General features: G+C 44.3%; 1 protein-coding gene across 1 annotated transcript; it reads right to left on the bottom strand.

Moving 5' to 3' along the window:
* Positions 1–10,511: 10,511 nt before the first annotated feature.
* On the bottom strand, positions 10,512–17,400 carry Dppa4 (developmental pluripotency associated 4). Its single transcript, XM_060370111.1, has 7 exons — positions 17,246–17,400; positions 15,919–16,039; positions 14,991–15,148; positions 14,825–14,875; positions 13,886–14,174; positions 12,283–12,478; positions 10,512–10,545 (listed from the first exon to the last, which is right to left on the bottom strand). The coding sequence occupies exons 1-7, from the start codon at positions 17,249–17,251 to the stop codon at positions 10,512–10,514; spliced, it is 855 nt and encodes a 284-aa protein (XP_060226094.1). The 5' UTR covers positions 17,252–17,400.
* Between the last annotated feature and the right edge of the window lie 421 nt (positions 17,401–17,821).

Below are 17,821 nucleotides of genomic sequence, written 5' to 3'. Positions count from 1 at the left end.
CAATGTCGAAAATCCCGGAAAGGAAGGCCATCAGAGTCTCAACAAAGGACAGGGGAAAAAAAATAGAAAGAAATGATTGGGAAGATGTGGAACTAGAGGACTCTCATGCACAACGTTTGTTCAAGACTGCTTTAGCAAAAGTAAAAATAAATAAAAGAAGCCTCTTGGTTGTTGCGGGGGTACAGTTCTCAGTGTGTATCACTGACTGGCCTGGCACTTCATATATAGACCAGTCTGGCCTAAAACTCAAATAGTTCTATCTGCCCCTTCCTCTGGACTGTGGGGATTAAAGGCAAGAATGAAGCTCAGATAACACAAACCCTCTTAAACTAGGTAGGGTATCTGAGGCCTTTAATTCCAGCACTTAGAAGGCAGAGGTTAAAGAAGAAGCAAGTTCAAAGACAGAATGATCTGTATAGTTGCAAGCAAACAGGGTGACAAGAGAACCTCTCTCAAACACCTCTCATAGCCTTTCCCACTCCCCCAAAAGGGTAAGATTCAGGGCTGGGAATGTAGAGCTGGTAGAATGTTTGCCTAGTGTACATGAGGTCTTGAGTTTGGTTCCCAGTATCACAAAATGATAACAGCAACAATAATATAATAAAAGTGGCCTTGGTGTTGTATACCTATAATCCCAGCACTTGGGAGGCAGAGGCAGGTGGATCTCTGTGATTTCGAACCGCAACCCAATTTGAACAGGGAGTTCCAGGCCTACATACATACATACCTGTCTCAAAAAACAAAAACAAACAAAACTAACTCATTTTGAGCTATGTGTGGTGGTTCATGCCTGTAACCTCAGCACTTAGAAGGCTGAAGGATGAGAATCACTATAAATTTGAGGCCAGTATAAGATGCTGTCTCAAAACAACAATGCTGGGTGTGCTGGCTCATGTTTGTGACCCTAGAACTTGGAAGAGAGGGACTGGACAATCAGGAATTCAAGGCCAGACTGAGCTACATGATACTATGCCTCAAATGAGAAAAGAAAAGAGAAAGAAAAGGACTGGAGTCTAGAGATGCAGCTTAGTTAGTAGACTGCTTTCCCAGCATGCACTGGGTACTGGGTTCTTATAAGAGAGAGGAGGCAAGAGGCTTTACTGTGTAGATGACACAGAATAAACACTTAATCCTAAAGTAAAAGAAAAAAATATTAGGAGTAGAAAGATTTAAGGAAGGATGGGGGATTTAGTAGAAAGAAGAGGGTATGGGGACCATGAATTTATCACCTAAGGATGTATGAAGAAGACCTGGGGAAAATACCAATTTTCAAGTCTGTTAAAAAAAAACAAAACAAAAAAAAAAAACATAACTGAGCCGGGTGGTGGTGGCACATGCCTTTGATCCTAGAGCTTGGTAGGCAGAGACAGACAGATCCCTGTGAGATGCCAGCCTAGTCTACAGAGCAAGGTGCCAGACAGCCAGGGCTACATATTGAGACCCTGTCTCAAACAAAATAAAACAAACATAAACATAATTGATTTTTTTAAAAAAATATAACAGCATTTCTCTTTGTATCCCTGGCTATCCTGTGCCTCCCAAGTGCTGGGATTAAAGACATATCTATGCCAGCCTAAAAACACAATTTTTAAAACTTGAGTTCTTAGATCTATAGGAATGCCTTGGTGGCTGAGTTCATACTGCTCTTCTAGAGGACCACAGTTGGATTCCCAGCACCTTGTTCGGTGGATAATAACCATATGTGACTCCTGCTCCTGAGGATCTGATCCCTCTAACCTCCTTGAGCACCCAACTCATGCACACACACACACACTCAAAACTAAAATAAATATTTAAAAATAAATATAGCAGAACATAGCAGTGGCACAGTCTTTTAATCCCAGTACTTGGGGGTAGAGGCAGATGGATTTCTAGGAGTTCCAGGCCAGCCTGATCTTCAGAGCAAGTACAGGCCAGCCAAGATTACAATGAGGCCTCCTTCACTTTCTGGTTTCATCCTTTCAATGTGCACAGTGGTACAGTGCATGCCTATGGTGCTGTGGTGGTTTGAATAGGTTTGGCCTCCATAGACTCAAGTGTTTGAATGCTTGGCTATAGAGAGTGGCACTATTAGGAAGTGTGGCCTTACTGGAGGAAGTTTGTCACGGTGTAGGTGGGCTTTGAGGTCTCCTTTGCTCAGGCTCTGCTCAGTGTAGGATCTAGTCTCTTCCTGCCTATCTTTGGCTCTTCCAGCACCATGTCTTCCTGCACGTTGCCCTGCTTCCTGCTATGATGATAATAGACTAAACCTCTGAAACTGAAAGCCAGCCACAATTAAACTTTTGACATTGTAAGGGTTGCCTTGGTCATGGTGTCTCTTCACAGCAATAAAGCCCATATTAAGACACATGCATAAGGCTCCAAACTGGATCCCCAGTAAAAAAGAAAAAACAACAAAGGAAAATTAAAAGAGGAGAAGGAAGGAGATAAAGAAGATGAAGAAGAAGAAGGCAGGAAGGAAGAAGGGAGGGAAATGAGCCATAAGCCATCTTCTTAACATATTTGGAGCTTTTCATCAGGATGCTAAGGGTTCTTAGGTTGATTTTGCACCTACTATTTCAGTACTTGGGAGGTTCAAGTATGAAGTTCAAAATGAATCCAAGTACCACATCAGCTTGGGCTAAATATGCTACAAGAGAGCTTATCTCAAACAACAACCAACACTTAGACTGGACTAGGGATACAGCTCAGTGGTAGAGAAGGGGAACCGTCATTATCTTTACCTAAGGCACTCAACAGGTGTTAAAAGCACTGTTAAAATCTGCTTTAAATTCACCATTTTTAGTGTTAATGGTCAGTTCTTTTTAAATTTTATTTATTTATTTTTTATTTGTTACAATTTATTCACTTTGTATCCCAGATGCAGCCCCCTCCCTCAGTTATTTAAATGTGCATTCATAGGCATTCTTGATATTCATTTTCCTGAAAGAAGCAAGGATGGTTTTCTGAGGAGTTACTTGACTCCTTAATTAGCAGCTGGACTGTGCTTGCAGCCCTGGATGCCTTGGACAAAATAGACAGGTGCTTAGCCCAGCACCAGCCATTCTGGCTTCTGGCAGTCCAAGGACAGCTGTTGGAAACTTTTGTTTGTTTGTTTTTGTATTTGTGATAGGGTTTCTTTAAGGCTGTCCTAGATCTCACTATGTAGATCAGGTTGGCCTGAAAGCGCATAGATCATCCCGCCTCTGTCTCCTGAGTGCTGGGATTAAAGACATGTGCCACCACACCCAGCTGGAAACAATTGGCACTAGAATTTTGCTTTCACAAGCGGTGATGCATTCTAGATGACTCTAAATTCACTTCCCCCACCCCCCCACCCCCCGACCTGTGTAAAAGCGCTGACCTTGATGATCTAGCAGAGGAAAGCCTCACTGGCGTTAAGACACAAGGTTGTGATTGGCTCAACAATAACTGTGATTGTTGCTAAGAGGCAGGCTGTGATTGGCTCAGATAAATGGCTGTGCTTGTTTCAAACAAAGGCTTGTGATTGGCCAAACATCTTCCTCGCAGGAAAAATAAGCCAGCTTCTCTGACTCAGTGAGTCACATCTTTTTGTTTTGTTTGTTTTCCGATCAGGGTTTCTCTGTGTAATCTTGGCTATCCTGTAACTTTGCCTCCCAGGTGCTGGGATTAAAGGCATGTGCCACATTCAGCTATGTTTTTTTAAGACTTGAAAACTAGTCCTTTGCCACAGGTCTTCTTCATACATCCTTAGGTGGTTAATTCCCAGCCCCCACACCCTCTTCTTTCCACTGATCCCTCTCCATCCTTGCTTAAATCTTCCTACTCCTAATATTCCTCCCCTTTTCTTTCAGATCAAGTATTTCTACTGTGTCCTTTGCATCTTAAGGTCTCTAGCCTCCTCTCTCTTTTAAGAGCCCAGTGCCCAGTACATGCTGGGAAAGTAGTCTACAAAGCTGCATCTCTAGCTGCCAGGCTTTTTTGGGGGGTGAGGTTTTTCACATAACATCTTTTTTTTTTTTTTTTTGAGGTGGGATTTTGCTATGTAGTACAGGCTAGCCTTGAATTTTTCATCCACCATGGCTGACATGATCATGTCTTGTAATTTGGATGACTGCCCTTGAAGATTGTCTGTTGCTCTATCCTCAGTTTTTTTTTTTTTTTTTTTTTTGGGGGGGGGAACAAGCAAAAGAAACTTATTCTAGGTACCACCATGTCGTTTTTCAGACTGCGTTTAATTATAGGGAGAAACTAAGTTCAAGTTTCTGGGCCTTAGTGGGGCTGGAAACTTCCCAGTAGCTGAACAGCTTCTATTGTAAGGATCAGTTGTCTGAGTCCAGCCATCTCAGGGACAACTTCTCCATCTTCCTTGCAGGGTCAAACAAGTTCATGTTCCCAGGCCTAGGGAGTTACTCCCATCCTGACTGATGAAAACTCCCTTGTTCAACCCCTTATAGCAAAATATGATTGGACAATGCTACAGCCCAGCTGAATCCCCCTCACTTTCTAGTTTCATCCTTTCACTCTGCTGTACAACACCCCTTCAGTGTTGCAGTTTAGTTCCGGAGTCTATTCTACAGCCCTGATCTATCAGTAGCAGCTTGATTATAATAAATTTTTGTCATCGGCGTTGATCTGGTATTTGAGTTATGTTGAATTTAAGTGGACCCCACAACAGACTTGTTTTTGTTGTTTCTATTTTTTTTGAGAAAGGGTCTCATGAAGCTTAGATTGTTTCTGAACTTACTCTGTAGCAGAGGCAGAAGACCTTCAACTTCTGCTTCTGCCTCTCCGGGGCTGGGATCACAGGTGTGTGCCAGCACACCCAGTTTATGCAGTGCAAGGGATCAGACCCAAGGACCCAGGGACATTAAGCAGGAACTCTAACCACTGAACTATATCCCTCTTCCCCTGACTTGTTTGATCGCTGATGTTGAGCTACATCCTCTTGACTGCCCACAAGGACCCCGGCCTCATAGCACCTTCCTCTTAGGGCCCAATGGCTGCCATTCAGTCTTTCGGGTAGTTTTAGCCTCTTGGCTTCTAGTAAGTAAGAGCCATAGCCTAGTTGCATTATGCCATGGCTCATTCATTATCCCGATATTATGGACCAATAGTGTGACTGCTTCATCTCCATCCCTCCAGGCCTATTTTCTTCAGCCTCATTATTCCTTCATCTCTCCTTTGCCTTTACAACCTCAGTATTTCATCGTTGGTTGCCACTTTCTCTGCCTAAGTCACCTTGGCATTGACTCTGTCTCATCTCCTATGATTCTTGCTCAGATGTTGTATCCTAAGCCAAGAGAAATTGTGCCTGAGGGAATGGATTCTTGTTGGTTCATAATTATGTTCGTAGAGTAGTTGCTCTCCTGACTCCTGTTAGCAGCTCATGCCAGCTAATGTCTGCAGGTCTTTTGGACTATATTCTCTTTCCTCTTTTGCCAAACCCAGAACTAGTTATACAGGATCTCATCCTGGAAGAGAACTTAGAAGTGTGTGTGTATGTGTGTGTGCCTATGCATGCACGAATGTGCAAGCAATGTTTGAAGGGCAAGGTGAGTCAGAGTGTCATTAAATCACCCAAGATGGTCACAAATGCAGAATAATCTAAATTTTTGTTTTGTTTTGTTTTTCCTTTTTCAGACAGGGTTTCTCTGTGTAGACTTGGCTGTCCTGGTCTTGCTTTGTAACAAGGCCCATGATTAGTCAGTGGTCATAGATATAAGGTCTTGCTGCTGGAGACCAAGCAGGTAACCTGCTGCAATGGGAGATGAGTTCAGGCTGAACATCAAAGGAAAGCAAGAGCTGGCCCATCACATCACTGCCCCAAACTCGAGGCTCTGAAAACCAAGCAGGTCAGCAGCATCAGCTGCAAGGACTCTGGTTCACAGCTTCATGGACCAAGCAGGTCAGTGGCATCAGCTGCAAGGGCTGTTTCGCACACAGCTCCACAGACATCTGTATCTTCTATCTTCTCTCTATGAAGCCTCAGTCTCAGGACTCCAACTCATACATACATCAATCTCAAAGCCAAGAAATTAGCATCCTTGACTCAGCTGGAAAAGGAAAAACTGCACTGCTTTCAAAACCGATTGCTTTTCTTTCTCCAGTTGCCATTAAAGCACAAGTCTTCTATGACAAATATTCTCGAATGAATGTATTCTTGTATCTATACATACACACACACATTAGAGAAAAGATCTTCCCCTAGCAACATATGTGCCCCAGGCTGGATTCAAGCCCTATATCCTGCACCAGTTTAAGAGCCGGGATTAGAGGTGTGTCACTATTCCAAGCCTGAAATTTAAAAAATTACATTCACTTATTATGCCTGTGTGTGCACCATAGTGAATTGTGAAGGTCCAGAGGACAACTTTTGGGAGTCAGTTTTTTCCTTCTACTATTTGGGTTCCAGGGTCAAACTCAGGTTGCAAAGCACCTTTTCCTGTTGTATATTCATTGGTGTGTTGCCTGCATGTTTGTCTGTGTGAAGGTGTTCAATGGCCTAAAGCTGGAGTTACAGACAGGTGTGAGCTGCTATGTGGGTGCTGGGAATTAAACCCAGGTTCTCTGAAAGAACATCTCTCCAGCTCCCTGAGTTTGTTTTGGCTTTTTGAAACCTTTCTCTGTGCAGCCTGTCCTGGAATTCAGTCTATAGACCAGGCTGGCCTCAAACCAGAGATCTGCCTGCCTCTGCCTCCCTAGTCCTGGGATTACAGGAGTGCACCACCCCTGCCCAGCCAAAAGAGATTGGACTATGCATGGTGCATGGTCCAGAAGAACTTTTTTTTTTTTTTTTTGCACTTTCAAGACTGGGTTTCTCTGTATAGCCCTGGTTATCAGACTCACTTTGTAGACCAGGCTGACCTCGAACTCACAAAGATCTTCCTTCCTCTGGCTCCCAGAGTGCTGGGATTACAGGCATGTGCCACTGCTCCAGGCTATAGCTAACAATTCTTACCCTTTAGTATTTTTAAGGGGGGAGGGGCTGCAAACATTTGTAGTTATTTTCAGTCCTGGGAGATGAACCAACATCTATTGAGCATTAGATCTCTGTTCTAGGAGGCTGTTATGAGATTCAAGGACTAGAATACTTCCTTGCATATCCAAGGCTGTTGAGTGTGTCCATAGCACCACGGGGAAAAAGAGCTTCAGGTGAAGCAGCACACAGGCACTGCAGGCAGGGCAATCAGGACCTCAGGGTCATTCTCCCTCATTTGTGGGACCTCATTATAAAACATTTCATCTTTACACTCAGAAGACGTCAAACAATGACCTGAGGCAGTGTAAAGAAGGCGGGAGGTGCCAACTGCAAGTTCGGGCTGAAGTGCACAGCTTGGACAAAGAACAAGTGCAAAGTGTTGTTGCACTTGGGTTCCAGGCATTTGTCCACTCCAGCCGCAGCCATCAACCCTTCCCAATGAGCCACAGTTTGAAAGAGGTGACATCTGGAAGAAGGCACAGCAAGGAAAAGAGAAGGCTTTTGTCTGAGTATGGAATGAAGGGCAAGATTGCTGGAGGGGATGTCAGAGAGAAGGGAGGCAGAAGGAAGAAAAGGCTTGGGGGGTCATCTGGCTTCTCCTCAGAATGAGCTCCAGGAGACCAGTCACAACCCAACTTTATTTCCAGGGGGAGCTTTCCATGTATTCAGTTGAGTGCTTTCCCAATTTTTTTTTTTTTTTGCATTTTTATTACTACATTTTACTAATGCTGTATCCCGCTCCCTCACTCCCTCCCAATTCCACCCTGCCTTCTCATCTCCTCCCTGCCCCTTTCCAAGTCCACTAATTGGGGAGGACCTCCTTCCCCTCCATCTGATCATTTTATCAGTGACACCCCGTCTCACCATCCCTATCTATTAGTTTAGACCGAAGTGCATCCCATTACCCAACTGCTAATATTGTTTGTATTTCTCATGTGCTGTAGTGTATTTGTGGAGGTCATAAACAAAAACACAACTTTTGAGACAGGTTCTCTGTAAGCAGTCCTTGTTGTCCTGACACTATGTAGAACCAGGCTGGGGTTCAAAGCATGCATAACCACAACTAGCCACTGAAAAACTCACATATCGCTTTTTCCTTTTATCATGTGGATCTGGGGGACTAAATTTAGATGTTCAGGCTTTGGTGTCAGGTACCTTTACCTAAGCCACATCACTGGCCCAATAAATATTGTTTTAAAATAATTTCTCTACTGTATCCATTCTATATAACCAGGCTGAAGAGGACTTTGAACTTCTGATACTCCTGCCTTTGCCTTAATCCTGGGATTACAGGTGAGGGCCACTATAGATTAGTTAGTGTCGACCCAACATAAGGCTTCATGCACCGCACATCACATCGTTTCTCCCCAGTAACCTGGAAAAAAATTACCATTAAAGGCTTTAGACAGCTCATGGCTATAATCCCAGCCCTGTGGAAACGGAGGCAGGAAAGCCGCAGCTGAGTTTGAGGATGGCCTGAGCTGAAAAGCAAGTACGAGGTTAACTAGGATGCAGAGAAACCACCTCAAAACAAGAAAAACTAAGTATGTGAGCTGGAGATGTGTCAGTGGCTAGAGTGCTTGCTGCTTTTCCACACAGCTCCACAGGATGTGACGTTCTCTTCTGCAGGCATAGGCAAACTACTCTTTTCTTGTGCAGCCTTCTGCAGTTTACATAGGGATTAGGTTTCCGAAGAAGCTACCACCCCACCTAAGACTCAATAATACTAGTATGAAGAGATTTTTATAAAGGAGACTGTGAGCAAGCTATTCGAACAGTGTGGCAATTTAACCTGGCATCAAAAATTCAGGTTTATTTAAGAATATCAGAAACAGAAAAAAAAAAAAAATGGGGGGGAGCTATTGGGCTCACCTAGCAATTATTCTGACAACAGGTATGATAATCAGGACTGATTGCTTCATGATCAGATTCACATTAAATCCTTTCTGACAACTTATCAGTCAATAACTGTTATGTCCCACTGTGCCACAACGACACATTTTCTACCATTCCTAATGTGGCCTTGATATGCTTAAAGTGTCCCTGGGGTAACAGTTTGGTGGCTAGTGGTGCTGGAAACTGAATGCACACTAAGGCTGTAATTTACTTTAGCATTTTTCATTGAGACAGTCACCATATTGACCAGGTGGTGTGTACTCTCTGTGTAGGCCAGGGAGGCCTTGAACACACATGACTTTCCTTCTGCTGTTTTTCTTTTTTTTGATTTTGGGTTTTCTTGAGACAGGGTTTCTGTGTCAGCTCCACCTGACAAAATACAGATATTTTATTGGCATATCTTGGAAATTTTATTAAATTTACTTAAAATTATACCTTGTTCACCATTCCCCACCACTCCTGGCTAGGAATGCTTGGGCACATCCACTCACGCCTTGCCAACAAGGACACGGGATTTCTTTACGAAGACTCACTTTTCCCCAGCAATGTTTTGGCAGGTCCCCTGACTTCTGTACCCACTCATGGAACTTTCCATGTCCTTTTAGAGAGAAAAGGGAGGGCTGGGCTGTCTACAGATATCACATGCCCTGATTCCTACTGTGATCTACATGCAGGAATGACCCTCCCCCTCCCCCTCCACACACACTTGTGGGCAGTGCCCTGTCTGGGTGGCTGGACTCTACATCCAGATAGAAAACTGAAGTGCAAACCTTATCTTGACCCCCAAAAGGAGGAACAGCAGAGCAGCCATCCTTCTGTCATGGGCTTCATCCAAGGCACATGGAGCACTGACCCTCCAGCTCCACGTCCACTTCGGACAAGAGAGGGAGGCACAAGCGGGGGGAGCAGTTTAGTGTATGACATCATCAAATACGAACAGGTGACACCTGGAGAGAAACCTATCAACCTCACAGAAACCTTCCTTCCTAACTTAATCCCCAGGGCTGCCAGGCAACAGGTAAGTTTGTTGTGCATTCAACACCTTTCAGAATAACTGTACTCTTCCCGCCATGGGATGGTGGCCCCATCCTGCCCTCCTCTGCTCCAAGCATTCTTTATTCCAAAGTCCTTTCAAACATTGCCTCTTGAGAGCAGCAGAAAGAATTCAGGGAAAGTGTAACTAGTCAAACAGGAAAAGAAACAACAAAATCAAAAGCCACAAACCAAATCTGGTGTATTATTTTGCAACAACAGAAAAAACAAACCCAAGTCCTAAACACTAATAAAACAACACAACTTAGAGGAGAGGGCACGAGGAGGTTACAGGCAAGGCTAAATAAGTCCTCACAGCTGACTGCTGAACTTTGCTATGATGGTCACAGGAGCTATCATATTCCTGCCCCAAGACCTCCTTATAGCAAAACAAGTAGGATGCTTTCTTATCTTCACACAAGATCAGGCCACTCCCAGGGTTCAAGGGCACAGTAGAGGTGTGCCTGTTGGATTCTGGTGGCCTCACCGACTCTTTTTTCCAAGATGCTTATACTTAACCAACAACGTTCCATAATTCCTGAGTGAGATGGGCACCTTCAAAGGCAAAGCTGTGGGCTTCAGGGTCAGCCGCAGTTCTGTGGGTGACCAGTAGCCAGCCCAAACCTAAGAGATCCTCCATTTATGACTGGAGACTCTTAGTTAAGACCTTGTTCCTAGAAAAGAAATGTAAACATGCATTCATTCATTCATTCTTGTCCTCCTTTCCTACCTCTCACTCTCTCCCTTGCTCCAAGCCCAACTGGGTCTCAGGTAGATCAGGCTTGTCCTGAACATCTAATCACCCCAGCATCTCAAGTGTTAGGGGCTACAGGTATGTCATACAGAAGAGTCACCCCAACCTCTACCTTTAAAATAGACAAGATCATTTGGGAACGCATGCATGTTTGATCCCTAGCACAGCATAAGCCAGGGCTAGGAGAATACCCACAATCCCATGCTCAGAAAGTAGAGACAGAATAACCAGAACTTTGAGGCTGGCTTCAGCTGTATGTTCTAGGCAAGCCTGGGTTCCAGAAAACCCCTCAAAGTGAAAAGAAGAAAAAAAAAAAAAAGCCAAAACAAAACAAAAAAGTCAATGATACCACCAATAAGAGCCATAAAACCACCCATAAAACTCTAGGATCAGGACTGGCACACATTTAATCTTAACACTTGGCAGCCAGAGGCAACACAGATTTCTGTGAATTCCAGGCCAGCCAGGGCAGGGCTACCCAGTAAGACTCAGTGTCAAAGTAAAATTTTCAGTGGTAAACGCTTTTGGTTCAAGTTTAAGCACCACAGAACAAGAGAGCTTAAGGACTGCGAATAGAGCCCTTGAGAAGGTCAAAGAAGGCAGATTAGCTAATTGATCCTGGCACAACCCCAGGCAGACTGTGGCCCCTCCTTTGCCTGGTCCGTATTGGTGACCTTGTCTTAACAAAAGCAAACAAAACAAAATCCTTCAGTTCTATTCACTTAAAACAAAACCACAAAACCTTTTATTATACACTAAATTCTCCTATTGACAGGCAAGCACTACCATACCCAGCTCACGGTTGACTGAAATCTTACCAAAGAATCAGTTCCATTCAACATCTGTTATCAAAGGCAAATTTTGCTTAAGCTAATTCTAACTGCCAAAGTAATGTTTTTCTTCTTTCTTTCTTTTCTTTCTTTCTCTCTTTCTTTCTTCCTGTTTTTCGAGACGACACTTCTCTGTGTAGCCTTGCCTGTCCTAGACTCACTTTGTAGACCTCACAGAGATCTGCCTGCCTCTGCCTCTGGGTGTTGGAATTACAGGCATGCAGTCACCTTGCCCAGCTCAGGCCAGAGTAATTTTAATAATATTTTTAGTTTTTTTTTTTCTTTCTTTCCAGTCTTGGCATCGCACTTCCCCTCACCCCCCAGGAAAGGTGATTTTAGTTTTCTTTTCCGTCTACTCAAAGCCACTCAACTGTAAGAAGATGGAGGCAAGGAAAAAAAAATTAAATTACATATGTCCTGTGTGTGTACATGAAGATGCTGTGATGCACATGATCATCAGAGAGCAACTTTTGTGAACTGGTTCAATTCTTCTACCATATATGTCCTGTGACTCAAATTCAGGCCATACATAAGGCTTGGTAACGAGCACCTTTATGAACTGAGCCATCTCCCAACAAGAGATCAAACCCAGCCTAACTACACACTACAAATCAAAGAGGTGTTAGCTAGGCTTAATGGCAAGTGGGAGGCAGAGGCAGGCAGACTGTTTGGAGTTCAGCCTGATCTACATGTTTAAACAGCCTTGTGGGGGTTTAATTACACTAGCAAAATAACACCCAAACACAGCTAGCTTGTTAAAATTAATCTTTCCTCCAGGAAACTTAAAAGTCAAGTGCCCACAGTCAGGATGTTGGCACAGCACACACCTGTGAACACACTTGGGGCACAGCATATTGTCCTCCAGGTGTGGGGGTGGGAAGGTACAAGCTGGGAGCAGGAAGAGGGCAACCACTTTTCCTTTCTTATCAGGTACCCAGGCTTGTCCGGCATGGAAATGCAGGCGAACCCAGCCACGTGGGTCTGAAGAAAAGCTTCTCCCATGAACCACACACCACATTTCCCCTGTGGAATCAAAGAGATTTTAGATGATCACACTGCAGCCACTTGCTCAGGCACAAGATGGGTGGGTCACAGAGTCTCAGCCTAGACTCAATGCCTCTCTGAAATGCCAGCCCTAAGAGAAGACTGGGAACCCAACCTTTCTCTCAATCCATCTTGTTCACTACTTCAAAAGTATGTGAGAGACCTTCACGCTTTAGGGCTATAGAGGTAGCTCAATGGTACAGTATTTGCTTAGCCTGAGTCCAGCACATCACACATACACCAAACAAAACTCCCAGAAAATTTCAAGAAGGTGGTGTCATTCTCCTTTAATCCCAACACTAGGGAGGCAAAAGCAGGCTGTGAACTGAAGGCCAGCTTGGTCCACAGAATTTAGTTCCAGGACAGCCAGTTAAAAAGAAACCCTGTCTTCAAAAATAAGATGGGACCAGGGACCCCCCAGAAAACTAAAGGCTTTTCACGAAATGGGGTCTAGGAGTTAGAGAGCTCCCTTCTTCTGTCTCTTTTGAGTCCTCTGCAAGAGCAAAGTGTGCTCAACCCCTGAGCCATCTTTCCAGCTTTAGAATCAGACTGTAATACCTACTGTATCTTGATAGGCATGATTTTTTCATTGCATTTTTTGCCTTGCACCTTTCAAGATAAGGTTTCTCTGAGTAGCCCTGACTGTTCTGGTCTCACTTTGTAGAGCAGGCTGGCCTCTAACTCAGAGTTCCGCCTGCCTTTCCTCTGCCTCCCAAGTGATGGGATTAAAGGCGGGCATCACTACACCCAGCTCTCTATTATTATTACTGTTTTGGAAGTCTCCTGTAGCTCAGGTTGACTTCAAACTCCTGAGCCTCCTACTCAGACCCTGGGATCACAGGTTTATGACATGTCTAATGAGTCACCTCTATTTTATAATAACAAACTAGGAATAGCTAATATCACCAATTTAACAGATGCCAAGAGATCCCAGTCTACATCCCAGAGAGTTATTTTCAGGCCCTCACTTCAAATTCTTTAATGAAAGAAATGACACCAAGCACATTGCCTTTTGCTTGTAGTATGTGAGTAATCTGAAATAATTCTCATAGTGATTCCCTGGACCATCATTCTCATTATTGCTTGGGTGGCTGATAGAAATGCAAGGCAAAAGGAGGTACGCTTGCCTGGGTTATACTCCATGATCCTTGTCTCAGCCAGGTACAGAGGTGCATGTCTTTAATCCTAGCACTGGGGAGGCTGGAGGATCTGAGTGTGGGGCCAGCCTAGTCTATAGAGCTTGTTTCAGGGACAGTCAGGGCTACACAGAGAAACCTCGTGTTGAAACAGCAAAAGATTCTTCTCTCAACAAACCCAAGGAAGACTAGGTCTTAGGGCCTACCCAGATTAGACTTAGAAATAACAGGATTCTAAATTTTGACTTACCATGGGTGTCTGGTGTGGCGCTGTTGGGCACGGCCTCGACCCTGTTAGCATTGGCTGCAATTCTGCCCCAAGATGCCAACACTGCCTCAGAGGCAGCTGTGGCCACAAAGGTGGTGCTGACTTCCTCATAGAGAACCGGAGGGTCAGTCAGGGCAGGTACCTGTTCCTCCGGCACAGGGATCACTTCAAGGGGAACTGTCACCTCAGAACACGGCTCTACCACCGCCTCTGTCTTCATTTTTTTCACAGATGCCTTCACCCTGGCCTCTTTTGGCGAGTCGGGAACATTCTTCAATTCAGGCTAGGACATTATTGATAATGGAAAATATTAAGAGCTGACAGCTCGGTGGGGGGGGGGGGGAGCAGAAGACACGGTGAGAAGATCTAATCCATATATAAAAAACTATGGGGAGCAGCTCTCATCTGTAATTTCATTCTAATGCTCCTAGAGTGAGGTGGGTACAGTGGGGTGGGAGGTGGAACCAGAGACCAGTGTGCCAGTGTGGGTACATACAGACTCAAAAGAAAAAAGAAAAAAAAAGAAAAAAAAAAAAAGAGGAGGGGGTTTAGGGATAGGGGTGCAGCTCAGTGGTAGAACATGCATTAAAACCTTATACTCTTTTCCAGCACCAAAAATGAAAAGAAGTTTTATTACTTCATGCTCTCTCTTCAAATTGGAGATAGAGAGGGAAGGGATCAAGACAATTCCTCAGTTTACTCTCTGATGAGTAAAGACGGTTACTAGAACCAAACCTCTCCCTCCGACACTACCTCTTATAAGTACAAAGTTACATGCCAGACATGCAGGGCAGTTCATGCTTACAATCTTGATCGATGGAAGGCTGGTAGACCTTGAGTTTGAAGCTACTTTGCTTTCACATACAGACTGCCAGACTAGCCTGGGCTAATACGAAATAGTGTCAATAAATAAATATTTACCATTTGCTTTGGGAAAGCCCCTGCAAGGAGTCGTTTATAAGCCTCTAATTTCTAAGACGGAAAAAAACAAAAAAACAAAAAACAACAACAACAAAAGAGAGCTATTAGTGAAAGTTCGGTTCCAACACTCCCGCTCAGCAATAAGAGGCCCCCACTGGGGCCCCACCTGTCCTTTGGAGCTCAGCTTCCTCTCTTGGCACCACGCCCGCAAAACATCTCGATGAATCAGGTTCACTGGGGGCAGATGTTCTGGACAAGGAGGAATTGGTACCTTCCTACAAGCGCGAGCCTCAGTATCCTGTGTTTTTTCCTCTGGTTTATGACCTGAGGGACAAGAGGAATAGTGTCAGAAATTTTTTGCAGAGCTGTATAGAATTCGAATCACATATTCATTTTTGGTTCTTTAGGTGTGGGGTGATCCCTTGACGTAGTGGTGCATTAAACCACGCAATAAAGAGTCCAGGGGACAGACCTCAAAGCCCGGACTTTCAAATCTCAATGTCCTTACCTCAGCCTGTGCCTCCAAGATTCTTTGTTGATTCTCCAATAAAGAATGGAGTTGGTTACCACTCTATCCCAGGAAACTGACCAATGCCTTAGATCTGAGTTTATCAATACTCTGAGTTGCCTGGTGCTTAAGAAAATTAACTGCCTTTCCACCCCCCACCCTGAGTCACAGCGGCACTCCAGCCTCTGTGCTTCCATTACAATTCTGTAGGATTCCGTCAAGACAGAAAGTCTGTGCTGACAGTAAGCACCATCAGAGTACATGCAGGATCACCTCCAACCCCTCAGTCCCACCTCTTTTATCAAGATTAGGTTCATCCTCACTTAGTTTTAGGATAATGAGTGCAAAAGGTCCTCAGACATTGCCCCTATTGAGCCCCAAGACAAATGACTATCCCAGCCAAGTCACAGGAATCTGATGATGGAAAGAACTAGCTTTGACAGGAGCTGGGAAGCCCCCTTGTTTGTATATTTTTAAAGAGGCAAGGGCTCAGCTGGACCTCAGAGAAAGTACAGAGCTAGCAAAAGGGCAGAAATGTTTCTTAGGCGAAGAAAAGACATGAGCTAAAGCATTTCCAGGCTCTTACCATTGTCTTTCACTGACTTTTTTTGTTTCTTCCCCATTGCTGGAGCCTTTGCGGAAGACGTGCTTGGCTGATTAAACATCTGGTGCTCCACTTCTTCCCTCGTCTCTTCTGTGCTGCTCCGCTGTGGACAGGAGTGCGTCACACAGTTATCTGGTGTCTTAGGCCGGCACTTCCCCTACTCGCTCCAAACCAACTCACACCTAAGGTCTCCAAGAAGTCCCTGCACAGGACTGCCAGTGTGAAGTTTCATGGGGCAATTTGAGTTATGAAATAGGGAAACATTGGTTGTGGAGAAATGAGAGAAATACAGAATAGAACAAAACAAAACAAAAAATGCACCTGGTAGCACACAACTGTAATCTGAGTTCTAGGATCTAGGCTGGGCTGGCCTGTTAAGTTGTTTTTTTTTTTTTTTTATTTTTTATTTTAGAGACAGGGTTTCTCTGTGTAGCCCTGGCTGTCCTGGAACTAGCTTTGTAGACAAGGCTGGCCTTGAACTCAGAGCTCCGCCTATTAAAGGCATGAGCCACACCTGCCTTTGTGAGGCTATCTTAAAGGAAAAAGTTGCAGTAGCTGTGGTCTTAGTGCCTGAGCGGAAAATTAGCGAGAATCACCAAGGGTTAGAAGCCATTATGAGCCTCAGGTCAAGTTTAGGCTACAGAACACAACTAAAAGTACAAGATGAGGTAGATAAAGATCAAAGGAATAGAAGAAAGTAATAAAACCAGTAAAGTACCAGTCGGCTTTTGGAAGACAGAACCCACATCTTACCCCACCCCACCTCTCAGCCCCAAAGACTGTTTCCCCCCAGTACTTGGTTCTAGGCCCATCCAAAGATTTTTGTACCTAGAGTGATATACCAAGAACATTCCATCCCTTCCATGGCCGATTTCTCTTTGTAGCCCCCCATGCATGCCCCAGGCTCAAGGAACACGATTCACTTTCAGTTGTCACAGCCTATCGAAACATTAGCCTCAGTTCATTTCTGCTACAGTGCTTACACCTTACTCCCCTCCGAGTCTCAATTCAAGAGTTATTTTGCTAGAATCTCTTCCCAGACAAATCCACCTACCACATACTGCCTCATTTCCGCTTGTCAACTGCAGCCTTCTACACTTGTCTACAAGCTTATGTCAACCGTTCCACCTGATTTTAAACTCCAGAAGAGTCTCTTTCCCTTCCATTGCTGGCACTCAGTAATAAACAGGTTTAATTAAGGGAACAGAGACCACAAAACCAACCAATCAAACAAACAAAAAACTAAAACAGTACTGGTTAAGAGTTTTGGACCTCTTCTAGCAGATACCAGATATAACACACTCCTTACCTTCATTTACTCTTCATATAACTTCTCAACCACTACTGTATTTTCCACATAGAGGGCCGAAAGTTAAAGGTTCATTAAAACCGGGTGGTGGCGGTACACTGCCTTTATCCCAGCTCACCCCAGGCACAGGCAAAGCTGATCTGAGGCGAGCCTCGTCTACAGATTGAGTTCCGAGACAGCCAGGGCTACTGAGAAACTCTCTTTCTGAAAGGAAAAATAAACAAAGCCAAACACAAAAGCTGGGAATGGTGGCACACGCCTTTAATCCCTGCACAGGGAAAGCAGAGGCAGGCAGATCCCTGAGTTCTCGATCAGGCATATTCAAGGACAACACAGAAACCAAAAAAAAAAAAATCCAACAAAAAATCCAACACAAAAACAAGAGCGCATTACAAAATAAAAAAAACGGGTCGGTTCGCTCCCAAACTTAGGTCCTTTCCACCCCCACCCCAAATCGGGAATAAGTGACAAATTAGCATTCGGATGTTATTTACATCTCAGTACTTTTACCTCGCAATCGGAACTAGCTTCACTTTGACATTCAAGACTCACATTTGCATAACCTTTTCAGAAAGT

The sequence above is a fragment of the Meriones unguiculatus genome, chromosome 17 (assembly GCF_030254825.1).
Source record: "Meriones unguiculatus strain TT.TT164.6M chromosome 17, Bangor_MerUng_6.1, whole genome shotgun sequence".
NCBI classification, from domain to species: domain Eukaryota; kingdom Metazoa; phylum Chordata; class Mammalia; order Rodentia; family Muridae; genus Meriones; species Meriones unguiculatus.
Note: the sequence above shows the minus strand (reverse complement) of the source record. Positions and strands in the feature narration are given on the sequence as shown.

What these genes read in the sequence shown, in the direction of transcription:
- Dppa4 (XM_060370111.1), bottom strand. An exon ending in AAAGTCAGTGAAAGACAATG is followed by an intron (nt 15,149 to 15,918) that starts GTAAGAGCCTGG and finishes CTTGTCCCTCAG; the next exon opens with GTCATAAACCAGAGGAAAAA. An exon ending in CGCCACACCAGACACCCATG is followed by an intron (nt 12,479 to 13,885) that starts GTAAGTCAAAAT and finishes TTGATTCCACAG; the next exon opens with GGGAAATGTGGTGTGTGGTT.